The sequence below is a fragment of the Sturnus vulgaris genome, chromosome 16 (genome assembly GCF_052056855.1).
Source record: "Sturnus vulgaris isolate bStuVul1 chromosome 16, bStuVul1.hap1, whole genome shotgun sequence".
Lineage (NCBI taxonomy): Eukaryota > Metazoa > Chordata > Aves > Passeriformes > Sturnidae > Sturnus > Sturnus vulgaris.
This window is the reverse complement of record NC_142258.1, coordinates 3,227,800-3,245,315: the sequence shown is the minus strand read 5'-3', so window position 1 is coordinate 3,245,315 and position 17,516 is coordinate 3,227,800. Positions and strand designations below refer to the sequence as shown.

Below are 17,516 nucleotides of genomic sequence, written 5' to 3'. Positions count from 1 at the left end.
TTCCAGCTACCTGAAAAATCCATCCCTCTCCCTGCAGGCCACTCCGATAGCTGCGATCCTTTCCCTTCTTTGGGGAGAACGTGCTGTAAGGAGGCACTTTCAGGTTTTACTTACACGGATAATTGCACAAACAAACTAAAAGGATGGAGGTAATGCAATAACAGCACTGATACTTCTCACTCAGGGGGATCATGTAGCTCTTTCAGATTGGGGTTTTTTATTAAGCCTGACATCCGCTCGCAAATAGGAGGGAGCATCCTCCCCTCACGTGTCAGGAGCCAAGTCCTCGAACAGTAACAGCCCTAAGAGCAGAGGCACCATCCAAGAGCATCTGCTTTGTTTTAACCTCTGCCCTTAAAGGAGGACCCAGAAAGGAAAAAAAAACCCAAACCTTTAAGCTGCAGACTGGCTTTGTTGGTGCATATGAGGTTTTCAATCAGAAAAAGCCTCGGGGAGAGCTGCTCACCTCTCGGCTTCTGAATGGCATCAGGGATGTTGTGTTTCAAGCTGCAACCCTGAAGACAGACCCCAATTTTGACCAGGCTTTGAGATTTAGCTTAAAGGCATGCATGCCCCCTACACAAAAAAAATGAGGTCAAAGAAGCTTCTTTTGAAAAAATAAATAGAGCAATAAAGCATTCTTTCAGATTGGCTTCACAGGGGATAAATCACTGAACAAATACAGCCATCTTATCTTGTTGGCAAATGGCACATTACAGCATCCAGCTTCACGGAAATGCTCTGCTTGGTCGAAGAGCAAACTGATTTCTCATTGTCTTGGAAAACGCTGCTCTTTACTTTTTACAAGACTTGTTTGTTTTTAAAAAAAACACATGATCTCTAAGCAGTGCCAAGCCTGCTTTGCCTCCTGCCCCTCTACGCTTTCCTGGATGCCTCAGGACTTCCTAGCAACCTCAGAGCAGAAACACGATCCATCTCCTCTGACCAGGAAGACAACTTGTTTAAAATGGCATCCCAACAATCTCCTGGCTGCCCTCCTGGCATTCCCCACGTGGATGGGATGCAGCAACCACGGGATTCCATGAACAACAGAGTGAAGAAGGTGAGGCAGGCAGGGCTCTCACAGTACCTCGAGGTAAAGCTTTCCCCAGACCTTCCATTTTTAGCCTCTTTGTCCCGTCTAAAAATCAAACACAGACACTAAGGACACCCAGTGCAGAACAAGAGCTCATGGGTGGTTAAAGAACCATCCCTGGCTGTGGCATCCAGCAGCAGTGATGCCTGTCCAGCATTTTGGCACTGATTTATGACAAGTGTACTTGCCTTTCCATTAGGCACAGCTCTCTCAGTTGACCCCTGGGCTCTGAGAGGCTGCCTCGATATTAAACTCCCATCGGCTTTCAGTCCCGCTGACCTCATCCCCAAAACTCGCTGCCATGTTTTACATCAGCCAGGGCCGAGGCATTCCATTAATGCTCCCCTGGCTCAGGGAAACATCTGCTCTGTTTACAGTGGGAGCAGCACAGAGACCACTTAAAGCATCACCTTTGCTCCCCCAGCCCACAGCAGGAGGAGCAGCCATGCACGGGGCGGGCCCTGGAGCTCCCGACCCCCGGCACTCCAACCTGGCCATTAGTTATTCAACAGGGCAGAGGGCACTCACAACATCAAGGCACAGGAGAGGTGTTGGGTAGCAGCAAAGAAGGTGGGTTCTTCCAGGCCAGAAGTGCAATTTTGAGAGAGGAATTCATGCTGAGCCTAGCTGAAGATGAGCTGGCTGACTGGAAATGAGGATGGGTGAAAGAATGTCAGAAAATGATGAAGTTTTTTAAATCCAAGTAGTTTTACAGGCTGAGGCAGAGATTGAATGGATGTGGATGGTTAATGGTCCATTTTAATAAAGTGTGCACCTCCAGGCTGCTGCTGGGTGCTAAAGCCACCCTCACATCCCCCCAGCTCCATGACCAGGGCAGAGGTCCCTGCAGGGTGGTTTATCCAACAGGGAGGGACAGGATATCTTCCTGAAAGCAAAGCACAGTTCATCCAAAACAATCCCCCCAAAAGCACTGCAGGAACCACCACAGACACCACAGCTTAGCTGCAGCCACCTGGGAGCTCTGAAATACCTGTTCAGGCAGGGGATGCTTATCTATCACTACTGCTGCTGGAGGCCTAGGGCAAGTCTCCACCAGATCAAGGGGATGTTACTACATATTTTCCCAAGAATTTCTGACAGCTAAGACCTCCAAAAGGCAAACCCCAAACACTCATTGCTGCTGCTGTTCCAGTGTTAGGTGTGCATTAAATTAACCCCCAATGCCTTCTGCTGCTGCTGGAAGCTTCCTTTACTGTTAAGCACCCAGTCAGGGCTATAGCTGCTAATGAGCCCATTAGGACACAGAATCATAGAGCAGCCTTGGAATATCCAACAGCCACTGCCACAATAGAGGCCTAGCACACCACACACAGGGCATTCAGCAAAGGGACATCAGCTTTTGTCACAATGAAGTCAGAAACAGGTTTTTCCCATCACTGGTCATCTCAACAGTCCATGAATTTGCTGCATTTTAGATTTTTGCCTTGCCCTTTGACAGAGCTTGGATTATGAACTCATACAAAAAGACCCTGACATTCACAGAGAGCTTAGACCACTATTCCAACGCCCCTATAAAAAAAAGCAACAAACCCTCAAACTACCCTTTTAAAATTTTTTAATTTGAAACTGCATATTAATGAAGCCTGGTTTGGTTGGGGTTGTGCCATGCAATTTGTTGACTTAACCCTACCAATCCTGAATGTGATGACAGGTATTGAAGAGGGAAAAAGAATAAAAATTGTATTTGCTTGTGATCTTCTACAATACATTAGGGAAGACTAACAATCTGCACAAATACTCCCTGTTTTTCAGCCCAATCCCAGTGTCCAAAGTATCAGCAGGTCACAGCTTTGCCAATTCTACTACAAAGCTGAATCACTGACTTAAGGGTTTTTATCTAGTCCCCTTTCAACCAAAAAGATGAAAAATCAGTCAAAGGGGAAGAAGCTGGCACTGAATGAGACAAATCAAATTGTCCCTTTCTGGCTCCTTAATTCACATGTTAGGGGACAACCACAGCTGGGAATTTCAATCTCTGGAGCAATTAAAGAAAATTAAATTCAGGGAATGAGGCCTTATGCACTCAAAGCTTCATTAACCCTCTTGCCTTTTAATTAAATACGTGCACATGAAATTTTGGACAGAATACTTGCCTCACTGACAATGCTCAATTTCAGTGGCAAATCAGTACTTACCTTTTTTTTAAGAAAAAAAAAAAGTACACTGGGATTGTAAACTCTAGACCTCTCCAGCTTCAGAATGGCTTTATTAAATACAGTAGAAATTATTGCCTATCACCAGCTCCCACTTCATGGCAACGTCTGCTCTCCCTCAAATGCACCAGCAAAGCTCTGCTTTGGGCTTGCTTTAAGATAACAGACAGCCTCACCAACACCACGGATAAAACATGAGCCAGGATTTAAGAGCCCTACACTTATGATCAGTAAGAGAAATAAAGTTGGTGAGCTACAGCAGGATGGGTTTTACAGCCCAGGAGCAGAGATTAGAGCAGCCAGCCTCTCTTTTAAATACTGCTCATCCTTACAAAAGGCTCAGGCAGGCGCCGAAGGCGGAGTGTGACTAGGACAGTTTAAGGGATAATCTTTGAAAGGGGATATTGTCAAGTCTGCCCAGCCTAAATATCGAGCTGGCTTTGTGTGAGTTACCATCTGACTCGTGAGGGAGTCACGCTGCTCCTGCACCGGCCTCCCGCCTTCCTGGGAATGGCAATGAAGAAGATTTGAGCTCGTGGGGATGTGAGACCGCCTGGCAGGGACCGAGCTCCGACTGCTTTGATGCTTCCCTGCATCCATCCAGAGCAGGGGCTCCCAGCTGACACAGGGGCAGCCACACATTCTGGGACCAGCAGCAGGGACAGGGAAGACACACATGGTCCCTTCGTTGTCTCCAAGAGACTTGTCGGGAATCTGCCACCTCGAGCCAGACATTTCACCCAGAGATGTGCTCTCATCACTGGCAACCAAAGTTATGCCTCTGGGAGGGATCAGCCTTCAGTTTGTCTATTTTCTTTGTAAGCATGTTTTTGGGAGAGGGATTTGTCTTTAGCAGCACACACTGATCAGTTCTGGGTTTGTAGCTTACTGCTGACCTCGGCATTTTTGCTGTTTTGACTATTTCAAAGACGATGGCGTGCGTTTCGGGATGACCTTCTCCGCCTGTCACTTACCATAAGAGTCGAAACATTTTACAGCCAATGACACTCCCATCTTCACACGTGCCCCCCCTCAAGGGGAAAGCTAACACAACAGACAACTGTTCACACAAGGCCTCCAAGGGATGCCAGATTCCCAAGCGGATGCTTTGCCCAATTGAGTGAAGAGGCACAGCTCCATTAACCAGAAGCAGGCAATTCCTCATGCCCAATATTCACAGGTTAATTGCTGCATCCCTAAAATAATGTTCTGGTTTAATAGCAGCCGTATTCTCTCACATGGAGCAGAGTGAGCTGTTTGCTGCTGTAGGATGCCCTTGGTGCTACCAAGGACAATCTGAACGCACCGAGCATGACAGGCTCTCACTGAATGCAAAAATAAATGCAGCCACTTTGCTTCCTCAGCCTTTGACACCAACAGGGGAAGGGGCTTCCTGCTACAGCAATGAGGAGCACGTGAATTTTGTGATGCTTGAAGTGCTGCCAGGCAGAACACAACCCATCACTCCATTTCTCTGCTGCTGGAAATTACAGCTCCATTAACCCTTCTCCGTGTGTGAGATGCTTTTCCCATCTGCACACGGCAAACAAGCAAAGAGGATGTGCATGGTAAGTGTGCACAGGTGTGCTCCGGGGTGAAGGAGGCATTTCCAATGCAAATCTGCCTATACAAACAGTTCTGATGCTATCATTTTATGATGATAACATTTCCTGACCCAGTTTCTATCTTGTTCCCCATTCCTCTGCTACAAGTAGTAATTAGTAATGTCAGTGTTCTGGCTGAATTGCTACAGTCCATTAATAATGCAAGAGTAGTAACAGAGAGAGAGCAGAAGAAAAGAGGCTTGAAGGTTAAAAGCAATAAGAGAATGCATTTTGGGGGACATTGGAAGGGGAGAGGAGAAGAGGAGGAGAATTGCTGGCCTACTGAGATTATAAACCATACACTTCAAAACATATCATTCCTTTCAGGTGGAAGTGGTGGGTGAGTCAGTCATGGCTAATTAGAGGATAATATGCAAATAGGAATGACACACAGAGGTGATTTTTACTATATTGGAAGTAAACTTGTGTTTCACCTTCCCTTTGCCCCTCCAAACCTGCTGCCTCACCACCTGGTGTTCCCATTTCTCCGTTACTCATGTTCCAGAGGCCAGCAGTAACCTGGGATCACACACATGACACACACTGAAGTTTCCTCTCTGCAGAGACCAGCCTGTACCTGCCCATCTACAGCCAAACCTTTAATGCCACTAATCCATCTGCTCCAGGCACACCTTAACCCCAGGATCTGCTGAAGCTGTTTAGGACATGTATTATGAACCTAAAATAGAGCTGGATATGAATATGTAACCCAGCATTTCCCTGGGCTTCCAAGGCTTGGGAATCTTCTCCAACTGACAGCAGCTCCCTCAAGAGCACAGCTTCACCCCCACCTAAGGCACACAATCCTCCTCCTGACACTGAAAAAATGCTGGAATTGCATCCTCAACTGCATCACTTGGAAACTTGGTTTTTTCCTTTTATTTTCTCCTTTTCCTGCTAAGCTCAGCATAGAACCAAAAGCAATAAGGGAGCCTATAGGTTTGGTGATGATTCCTTGGCTGATCCAATTGCTGAATGAAAACTCACATGAAGAGTGGAAGGGCTGAAGTGTCTCTGCATGCCAGGAAAGTGGCTGGTTTGGGGATGATTCTGGTCCAACACTGAAAAGCACAGATCTTCAACAGGAAGATTTGTAAAACAATTGAACTCTACTCTGAAAGGTCTTCTCTCCTGTTTGGCATTTACAGCTTCCTGTATGGTACCAGGCCTCTTGTGAATGATGTGCAAAGCAACACATGCTCTTTCCATTACCTGAAATCACACACGTCACTCCCTCTTGAAACACATATTTCAATAAATCAATCTTATCAATGTTATAATTTAAGTGCAGCACAGATCATTCTGATACCTAAGAGAACTATTCCAAAGTCCTCCAGCACAAAGGGCTTGGATGACTACCCAGAAACATAAAAACCCAGCAGGCTCATTGAGATAAACTCATGGAAGAATGGAAAAGGAAGAAAAAAAAATAAAAAGGAAAGACCAGCTTCAGAACTGCATGGTGTTTGGGACCTTTCAAGTATCACTTCCTCTGTGGAGAGGAAGTGAGAGGAGCTGGAGGTTCTCAGATACAAACAGCTTCCCCTCCATGACAATGAGAGAAAAGGATGGGTGTTTTTAAAAAGGAAAAAAAAAAAAGAAAAAAAGAAAAAAGAAAAAAGGAAAGCAGGCCAGCCCTGAACACACTGTGACCAAATTAGGAAACAAACTCCACTGACAGCCTCCAGAATGGCCATCGTCTGCAGCAGCCTTGTGTTAGCTCAGGAAGTCTGATGACTGTGTCATCTGCTGCAATCTGTTTATGTGCAAACAGAAAGGAGAAGCAAAACACCTCCCCACACTCTCTGGGCAAGGCTAGGCCACCTCAGGCTCTGGCCCGAGGAGTCATCAGTGCCCTGACTCGATGCTATTCCAAACCTCTGCTGCTGACTCACGGCCCTCCAAAGAGAACTCTGCCCTGGAAGCACTAAGGTACAGCAAAATGAGGTGTAGGGGGTTTTTTAAGTGCATTTTTTAAGTGGTTAGCTGTGGCAGATGAAGTTGAGGTTAGAGATCAGTGATTACTACGACAGGAATGTGAGGGGGAGGAAAGAGAAGGAAGATACAACTTCTTGAGTAAGGTCAGAATAATGTTTTTAATTTGCCTTGGGAACAGCCTTTTTCCATCCCCTCCAACATCCATTTCCACTGCAGCAGCAAAATGATAACCCTGCTCCAACACTCTGCAAATACACTAGGCAGGGTTTTAACCTTAAATTGCTGTGGAAAGGACCTGAACCGAGCTCACAGCATTTCCAGGAACTCTCAGTGGCACTGCTATCCTGTTGTGGGAACAGACAAGTGACTGAGCAAAGTTGCTTCACTGTTTTAAAATCAAACAAATGAAGGAATCTGAACACGCTGGTCCATACAGAGATTGAAGATTTCTCCCTGATGTTAGGGTGACCATGGTACATTACTCCCACTCTTGTCCGCATGAGATGGAAGAAAACCCTCTTGTCCTTTTAATTTTCAAAGGGATTGAGGAAGAAAAGGCAAAAGCTGCCAGCAGGTCTCAGCCACAGCACAACCACAGCTTTCAGGGTCCTTTCAGCCCCAGGAGTTTGGCTATGAGGCCACTCCACCAATTCTCCACATTCAAAGCAGCCAACAGTCTTTCATAACCCACTCAGGGTGCTCTTATCCAATTCCTCATGGAATCCATCACTTATCTCCAAATCCAGTTATCATAAACGAGAACTGACCACCATAGGTGTGCTGCTTCTCTCACTGTTCCCTTTGCCTAAATAGTTGTAAGTTCCCTGTGCCCAGGGACAAAAGGCTAAACAAGATGCTGAAGCTTAAATTTCCATCTCCACATGAAGTTGTACTCAGCTTATTACTTCTGAACCTTTCCCCAGCAAAGGACAAAGCTATGAAAGGAAGGCAGCACTGCTGCCTCATATGGACCTGACACAGAGGCACTCACTGGTCAGTGAACAGCCTTTTCAATTGGCTTTTCACTGACTGCATATTGCTGTACAAGGCAGAAAGCAAGCACAGGAGTAAGCTTTGTTACTCAAAATTGCACTGACTTACACAGTCCATTTTTAAAGGGACTAGTTTAAGTTCCTGCTTTCAGCAGCTTTTTTTTTTTTTCCCCTGCAAGAGACAGATACCCCATTTAATCTGACCTCTTTCCTCAGGTCCATTTCCAGGCTGGGCCTCACCCTCTCCTCCTCTGTCAGACTCATTTATCAAGTGAAGCATTTCCACATACCACTGCATAAATAGACTTGACCTTGTTAAAGCAGCAGCAGCACCTGAGCTCCCACTGATGGAGTCTCTCCACCCCACGACAGCAATTAACCCAGCCCACTCCTACCCTCTTTCCAGGTGGGGTATTCTCAGAGCTTTTACAGTCCTTTCCTATGTGTCTCAAAGGGTGACAAGATGGCAAGCAGTGATTTGAGGCTGATTATTGTATCTCCTTCTTAGGAAAGGGGCATTTAGGACCAACTTACTGCTGGCATCACTCAGGTCTTGCAACTGCTCCTGCCCAATCCAACCACACAGCAAAAACCAAGGTGTAAGAGAGTACCCCTGGCATATGGCTATCCCTTGTTCCCCGTGCAGTTTCCTCCCAGGATAAGCAGCTTTCCCAGCCTAAATCTGGGGATGAGATCTCCCAACTCTCAGCACTCTCCAGGCAACTCTAACCCTCCCTGCCTCGACAGGACGGCCCACGTGGCTCAGCACACAGGCTCGTCCTGCACGGGACTGTACTTTAAAGGTCTGTTCTACCACGAGCTCTCTGCTGTTATCTATCTCCCTTTAGAACCTGGCAATAAAACCTGCTGGGGCGTTATCTGCTGCCTACAATCACCTCAACCCCACCTTCGACCTTGGTCCCTCCCTCTGGCCCATCCCTTTGCGGAGATAGGGAATGAGGCGCGCTCCGATAGCATCGCGCTCGCCCTGCCTGCGGCTCGGCACCGGCACCGCCGCTGCAGCGCAGCTGCCGTGTCCTTTTATGGAAGAAAAATGAAAATCGCCTGCCCAGCCGTGGAGAGCCTGAGCCGGGCTGAGCCGAGCTGACAGACGGAAACTCGCCATTTGTTGTGGTTTTGGCACCGAGAGCACCCAGAGAGTTCCCATGTGTGCTGCAAGTTGAAAAAGGGCGCAGCCGAGAGCTCCGGAACAGGAGGTGTCAGGGATGCAGCGCTCAGGAGGAAGATGGCAGAGCCATGGAAAGATGGCTTAGAGAATTCTGCTGACATGGACACGTGGGAGACAGGTCTGCACATCTGAGTGGACACAGGCACGAGTGCTCCATTCCAAAACCCTATCTCTGGAAGTGTTCAAGGCCAGGCTGGATAGAGCCCTAAGCAACCTGGTCTAGTGGAAGATGTCCCTGCCCATGGTGGAGGGGTGAAAATGAATGGTCTGTAAGGGTCCTTTCAACCCAAACCATTCTGTAGTTCTATGAATGACACATAACAATGTCATCCACGCCACATTTCCTTCTCTTCCTTGTCCCAACAAATTTTCTTAAGAGACACGGGAAGATGGGAATTTAAACACAGGAACTGGGACTTGAGGTCATTGCCACCAAGAAGAAATTAGATAGGGGTCTGCCACGGCAAATGCCACCTTCCACTCTGCTCTGTACTAAAGCTGTGGGGCTAAGATCCAAGTAACAAACAAATCCAAATAAACAGGCTCAAGGAAAAACAAACGGATAATAGCAATAAGAATGTCTGAACAGAGAATGAGATGGGGCCACGGGACTTTCAAAATGTTTGCGCTGCTGTCAGGAAGCTGAATGAGACAGCAGACTTCAACAGCTGGGAAAACATGTTGCAAAACAAGGAGAATTAAGTAATTCTCCATATGTATATCCTACTCTGAGGCATTCTGGACAAGCTCAGTTTCTCCAACCAGGACAATCTTTTTTTCCATGTTGCACACGCACCCTGCCAACTACAAATCCTGATAGAGTATAAACCTAAACCCACAGCACATCTGGAGTTGGGCAGGGCAGCTCTGGGCAGCATGGCCCAGCCTTTAGCACAGAAGTAATGGGCCTTGTGGTATGTGTTGGATGACATCCTTGGACAGCTGTGTCATCCTGAACACATCCCCTGCTGCTGGGTGCTGGATTACACAAACACTTCCCCCTGCACTCTATAAAACACTCCTAACCGGATCATGGCCCTGTTACCCACCTCTGAACCACAAGCAGCTGCATGTGCCTTGCTGCACCAGGTACAGAGATCACGGGTATCATAGCATCCCCCTCACCTCCTTCTGCAACTTCAGGTCTTGTTGATCAAACAGTAATTTATTTCAGCAAGACCACTCCTCTCAGAGCCATGCAAACTGCAATTCATACTCGTTACCAGTGGTGCTGGTGCCCTGCTAAGAGTGACCGTGTTCAGGCACAGCTCGGTGCAAGTTTAAACCTGTCTCACTTCCAGCAGAAAATTAAGGCTAAAACCAGCTGGGTGCATCTGTTCCCAGCCAGCACCTCCAAATCAATCCTGAGACACAGAGCAGCTTAAAAAGGCGTGCCCTGAAACACCAAGTTTCAGTGCTGCTAATTAAAACATGTGAGGACTGCTGGTGGCCTGAGAGCCTAAGCTGAAGATGAAAAGCAAAAGAGCAGAGATTTTATCCATCTGAGAAGGGCACATCAATGCTCAAGGCAGTCCCCAAACCCACCGTGGATGCACAAGAATGGCAGCTACCCAGGCCAAGGGCAATGCCATCCTACACCATGCAGCCACATGCCATCACCTCTTACATCCAGCCAGCACTCAGCTAGACAACTAGGTACCATAAAGCAATAAAAATTCCATGCTGTGAAAAGGAGTTTTAAGGAAAAGTGTTGGAAATGCAAGTCCCTGCAATGTGGCCTGGCTATGAAACGAGTGCTGGGGGTTTCAAACTCTCACTGCTCTGTGCATGCATTATTTCCATGGCAACAGCAGCTTTCAGCTCCCCATCTCTTGCTGGCTGAAAGCCCTGCAGTGCTTTGTGCTGAGACTGCAAAGAAGGGAAACCATCTCCCTCTCCCACAACACAGCGCCAGGGACGGCAGCAGCAGCTGGGAACAAAAGCCTTGTCTTCAACATTGTGGGGTCTTGGGAGGAGGGAGGCTGAGCAGAGAGGATGGACTTCCTTTTCTGCTGGAGAACAGCACTTCCCCCACCATGCAGAAGTGCACTCACACTCACCAGCACTACAGAACAACCCAAAACTGGCAACCGTGGTAAAACAAGGAAAGGCACATGTTGCTGGTTGAGTTGTGCAGTGCTGGGAGGAGAAATGTGCATCCTTTAGAGATGAGAAATTTGAGCACTGCTTTCATGCAGGGATCTCTCCAAGATGGAGGCTGAACAAGCAGCCTGGAAAACCCTCCTGTCACCAGGAAGCCTGGCTCCATGTGCAGTCAGCAGCTTATTCTGAGTGAAAGCTGCCTCTGCCCCAGCACCAGCTCGGACTGCACACCCTCAGAATGCATCCACAGGGTCGCTCAGACAACGCTTTTCCTTGGCTAAGTTTTTCCTCCACCCTGCTGTTTGTTATATTAAGATTCAAGCCCTGGTCACCTAACCAGGAGCCAAACTTGATGCCACACAGCTGGAGCCACAGTGGCTCTGGCAGATGGTGCCAGCTCATCTGCATGCTCCCGGTGCAGCCGGGCACTCACAGGAGGCAGGGCAGCTCCCTCCGCCTGCTGCTCAGGTTACAATTAACCACGTTTTGGTCCCTGCAAGGTGCAAATAACTGGAACTACAGGTGAGATGCACAAGCAGTGACCTGGGTACGTGTAGAGCTCTTATTGTTGAGCCCAGCATACAGACACACAGCCAAAGTGAAGGCTTCCAGCTGGTTCACATCACTTGTTCCACAAGGTATCCATAGCTGGCTCAAATATGAATGAACCTCCCTGCAAGATTTAATGGAAACCCTGAGGGTATCAGCACAAACTCCCAAAGCCACACAAAGGATCCAGGTGATGGAGCACAGGGTTACAAGTCCACCATCTGGTCCTCCTCTCCCCACCCTCAAAGAGCTCTGAGATTTTGGGAGAGACACGTTTTGACCTTCCCCTTTCCACACTTCCCCTTGCTTTAGGTTCAGCTGTGTGAGTGCAGTCCTTCCAAGCAGAGAGGGACTCCTTCCAGGATCAGTCATCACCACCACCAAGTCTGCCAGAGGTACTGCTAGCAAAGCCAATGCATCCTCTCCAACCTCTGTGGAGTTCCCTAGATTAGCCCTTTCCTCCCTTAAGGCAACCATTTCCTGCAAGCAAGAGCATTAACTGAAATCCTTCATTCTGGAGAGAGAGGAGATAGCAGGAATATGAAGAACCACTGCAGCTGATGCTGTGAGACACCACATCCTGCTATCCAAATTCCTCACCCTCGACTTCAAATCCTAAAGTCGTTAAAGACTTCTAAGAAGAGCACAAAGCTACTCAGCAGATTTTCAGCTAATGAATCAACACAAGCTGTCCAGGAAACTAGAAATCCAGCCCACTGGAATGTTGTAACCCCAGGAAGGGGGGGAACAGGCAGTATACTAGGAAGGAAACGAAACAGCAAAGTAGTAGGAAAGGAACATCTCAGCACTGATCCCTCTTATCACAGCTACTCTGCAGCATTACACATTTTAGAGAAAAAGCAACTTCAATTCAATTTGCCCATTGAAGGGTTCATGCTTTTCAAGCCCAAATTCTGTTCTGTAGTGCTGACATATGTACATTTTGAAAACAACTCGGCTTTTGCAAAAACAGTTAGAAAAAACCTGAGATTTAAGCGTGAATCAACATTGCCACCTAGTGCCTAGCAAGTCTCCTTGCTCCAGTACTGGGACAATCCATCGACACTACATTCCCTTCCCCATTGGGAAGGGTAGATGTTAACAAAACCTATGTGGAGATCAGGATCTAAAATGGAATTGTGCATAATTCATCAACAGCTTTCTGCCTCGAAATAAGTTCAATTTTCACACTGCAGAGTTCAGTGCTGGCAGCTTCAACTTCTCCAGACAACCAAATTTAACCTTCTATTAACTTCTCAATACAGGCAAAAGGTGATACCACATCAATGAGAGAACCCAAAGCTCTGGCAGCTACAAGTGTAAGGTTAATGCCCTCAGGAGGAATTTCAGTGATTAGCAGGAATCTCAGATCTCATGAGAATTCACTGTTGTGGCTACAGTGATTCAAGAGGCCTTGTAGCTTCCTACCAAGCACTGATCCTGCCCTGCCTTGCTGGCACCAGATGGAAGCAGGATCCTGCATGTGTTCACAAGACTGGGAAATATTTCTGTGCTTCTGTTTCTCCCCAGAACTGATGGTGCAGAAGCAGCAAGTTTTCCCCATTCCATCCCCCTCCTTGGCCTGATGATTCTCCTGTTATGACCATTAGCAACTGGGGAGAGCACAAAGATCTGCCTCGAGTGGCTGACATTTCAGCCAGCTCTTCCAACATGTTTTTTTGTCACTTTCAACTGAATCTGTATTCCAGCTATCCCATAAAAAAATGCAGATACCAATTCACTCAAACATAGCATATAAGGCTGTTCCAGCTCATTCTCCAAAAGTTTTATTAGATAAAAGATTAGAATTTGGTTTTGACTTAAAAAACACCCAGTTCCATGTTCAACCAGAACATTTCAGTATATGCAAGACAGCAACCTCTGACACCTGTAGGCTTTTGTAGCCAACATCTCCCACGAGAAGACAGAACTCCTGCTCTCTTTTATCAACAGTGCCCTGAAATTCACCTGTCCAGGCACCCAATTTCAAAGAAGATCAGCAGGATCCAGCAAACCCTTGGCCTGCTGCCCTATGCAGTCACATGAGATGCTGCTACTAGGAAGGGTGAGGTGTCCTCCCAAGCTCTCCTGCCCAACACTCCAGAAGAGACCAAATGTGAAGTAATCCCCAATTACCTTTCTGCAGCGGGGATTGGGGCAGCTGAACCTCTTCACATCACTGTCCAGGAGAGCTGGGAAGTTACAGAAGGGACACCTGAAGCCCAAAACAAGATACCATTAATGCAGAGTGCCAAACATAGCTTTGCAGAAAGCTGATTTAGTCAAATAGCTGCATGGAAGTTGCTAAGGCTGCCAACCCAATGCCTGTTGCCAGGATGTGCTGACTGTTGCCTTTTTTGCTCATATTTCTTCAATCACTTCCCCGTTTGCAATCAAAATATTATATGCTCAGCACTGCTTTTGACCATGTAATTTAGTGGATCAGCACAGAGCTGGCAAGCAAGTCTTGGGGGAGACAAATCTATTGAATTTTAATCTGCTCCTAGTCAAAAGCAGAATAAAAACAGACCTGGGAAGGCAGAAGTCTGAATTTATAATCCAGCTCTTTAAAAGCTACCTATCTCAGAGTCAGCACAAACGTGGGGTTTCAGGGAACAATTTTCCACAGCAGTAAGTGCAGCATTCTCTGTGGGACACTCACCTGACGAGCTCATCTGCACAGGCAGCAGCCACCTCCTCCTCAGCCTTCCGCTCGTAGTATTTGCAGAGGATGTTCTCTGGAAGCACTTTCTCCAGCTCACTGGTGGGGAAGGAACACGTGCAACTGCCTTCCATGCAGCTGAGCTCTGACTGGGGTTGGGAAAAAAACCTCAGGTTCAGTACGACATTAACAAAAAGCAACTTAGGATGGAGAACATTTCCAAGCAAGTCAGTGCAGAGCCTTGCTCAGCCAGAGTAAGAGCTAAAGTCAGCAGATCTCAGAATCCCTTGGATTTTGAGACTTCAAAAATCATCCAGTTCTAAACCCCTGCCATGGGCAGGGACAGCTTCCACTATCCCAGCTTGGAGCAAGCCCTACCCAACTTAGCCTTGAACACTTCTAGGGATGGGGCATCTGCAACTTCTCTGGGCAACCTGTGCCAGTGCCCCATAACAATTTTTTTCCCCCAATACCTCATCTAAATCTACCTAAGACGACTGCCAGATAATGGGTTTACTATGGAAAGAACAAGCCTAATTAAACAAATCAGGCCTCAAAAAACACTGGGCAGCTAGGATCACAATTCACTCCAAGTCCACTGTGACAATATATCAGGCCATTATTATTGTTCAGTCTCTGCTGAGAACCAGCACTTATATGCTTGTTCTTATCAATAAAGTCACATAAAATACAGCTGCCAGTTTATACATTAACATGAAATAGATCCCAGAGTACAACAGCAACCCACAGTTTGAGCATCATATCTTGAGGCAAAAGAGCAGACACACTTCAGATCAGGTTAATGACTTGTTTATAGCTCAGCTAAGTACCAGGATAATTATTAGCTAAATCAGAGACTAAGAAGGTTAGTAGTATAGAGGAACCAACCCCCCCAATTAAGTTGGGATGACAGTGATATTATGAAGGTCAAACACTCTTAGGTAGGAGACAGACCAAGTCAAACCTAAGTGTTCTCTGTGCAGAAACCACTGGTTTATTTAGTAGAAAATAAAAGCCAAACAAGTTGTTGTTTTACTATAAACATTGTAGACAGTTTTCTTAATAATCAAATTGCTAAGCATAGAGGGAAAAAAAAAAAAAAAAGAGTTAGTAACCCTGAAATCCTGTGCAAAGATCACATTGTGAAGTTGTTGGCTTCACTTGATGGCGAGACTGACTTGGATTTCCCAGGAAGTGCAGTTACATCTGTTTTAAGCAACAACACTACACAAACAGCAATGTCATCTCCCAACAGCAATGACCCATTTCCCCCTCTGTCCACTTGTGAAATTCTTACCTTCCCAGAGCCAAAAACTGCCTCCTGAGCATATTTAATTAGGCACTCCTTGCAGAACAAGTGACCATCTGCACACTGAGTCAACTCTTCAAAGGCAAACTCCCCATAGCAGCAGCGGCACTCGATCATCTGCCCATCCTGCAGCCACCAGAGGAATCCACATCAAAACATCAACAACCATAGCAACACACACACACACAACTGCAAGCCAGAAAAAACTGCCAGCATTAATCCTAAAAAACAGCTACAGATATACACCATTCCATTAGACATCCTATTTGGTGGTCCAGATTCCCTAAGTGCAACCAGAAACTCAGTTTTAAGCCACTGTGTATCTACATGTTCTGCTTGACAGGTTCCAAAAAGCTACAGAACATGCGGAGATTATTAATTTTTAGCTCACAGGGAGAGAAGCATCTTGGGTTTGGGAGGCTGCAGTCACAAGGAAGCAGCTTGAGGGTACACACCACTCTTATGGGGAAAACCAAGATTCAGATCTGTTACTCTCTAAAGGAACATTTACCATCTGCCTGGGCAGATCCTGTCTTGGCCTCTTAACTGCAGGGGTGGAGAAGTTTGCCACTGCTAAAATGTAAGTATAGCCCACTTTTCCAAAGTTTGAAAAGGAAATGAGCATTGAAACCAAAATGTAATGCACAGCTGCTAAACTGTTCTCTACATTTTCTCTGAAGCAGAAGGGCTGATTTTCAGGTTTTTAAAGAATTATTTTTGCAAACAAGGAAGGCCTTCCCACTGGCCAAGCTCCAACCACAGTGGATCTATTTTATATAGCTGTAATGGCAAGAACAAGAGCAAACCTGATGCTGTTCTGTTGCACTGTTTGTTCTGAGCAGTGAAGATACAAGCTGAATTACTACAGATCATTACATGCATCAATACTGTTTGCTGGCCTCAGCTCCTGTCTACCTTTCCTAAAAGGCAGCCAACACACATTACACAGGTTTTGCCAGCTCAGCAAAGGCAGCACAGGGAAATTCAGCTTCACAAAAGCTCCATTCCAGAGCTAAAAGAATCTGTGATGGAGGAAGTGCAAAACAGTGTCTGCGTGTAAGCTGAACTCAACTTATACCATTATAGATACTGACCTTCTGATACTGCTCCTCATTCATCTGCAGAGCCAGGAGGAAGTCTGCATGCTGCAAAGGACACGTGCATTTGTATTTACAGAATAGATAAAGCAATTTTCCAAACTCACCACTCATTTACATTATCTCAGGACTCACAAACCACCATAAAAGGCTCACTGTCTGCTTGTAACATCACTCAGCCCATCCCTCCAATCCATTAAGCTATTTATGATTCAGCTAAAACAGATGGGAGAAGCAAAGGCAGCAAGAACAAAGAAGCAAATTCTGTGTTGTGGAGGGCTGCTGGTTCAGGTTTCCATGGGCAGAGATGATCTCACCCAATGGGCCCCTCCAGAGAACATGAGCTTTTTGTTTCAAAGGAGACCTTATCCATCTGCCTAAGAGACAAGGATCTTTAAGGAGCTACTTTAGAAAGAACTGTGGGTGCAGAGCTGTGAGTTCAGTCTTTCCTCAGCCTAGGAGAGGAAGACAACACAGCAGTGGCTGTTGTAGGTTCTGCTCCAAAAACACCCAGTTCTCAGCACAGGACAAACTGCTCTGGAGCCACAGGACTGGCAGCCTGGAGATGGCAGAGTGAGTGGACACACTGCCTTGGGCCTGGCCATTACTCACCACCAACACCCAGCTGCAATTACAAGCCCTAAAGCAGCAGAGAAGCCTGCTAACAATTAGAGGAAAGAGTTAATTAGTGAAGTTTTCACTACTTCATAGCAAAAAAGCCCCTGCAGAACGGTGTTTGCACAAGCAGCAGCTGCATATTTAAGTAAATATTAAATTCTGTGCTTGGCTTCTTTCCTTTAAAA

At 46.5% G+C, this 17,516-nt stretch overlaps 1 protein-coding gene across 5 annotated transcripts in view; it reads right to left on the bottom strand.

Moving 5' to 3' along the window:
* RNF216 (ring finger protein 216) overlaps positions 1–17,516 on the bottom strand; it is a 76,919-nt gene that overhangs the window by 33,792 nt on the left and 25,611 nt on the right. For all 5 annotated transcript variants that reach the window (XM_088174282.1, XM_088174284.1, XM_014870687.2 and 2 more), the window contains 4 exons: positions 16,711–16,761; positions 15,605–15,742; positions 14,308–14,456; positions 13,782–13,860 (listed from right to left, as the gene is read on the bottom strand). In XM_088174282.1, coding sequence (XP_088030408.1) covers positions 13,782–13,860; positions 14,308–14,456; positions 15,605–15,742; positions 16,711–16,761 — 417 coding nt within the window. The remainder of the gene's footprint in view (positions 1–13,781; positions 13,861–14,307; positions 14,457–15,604; positions 15,743–16,710; positions 16,762–17,516) is intronic.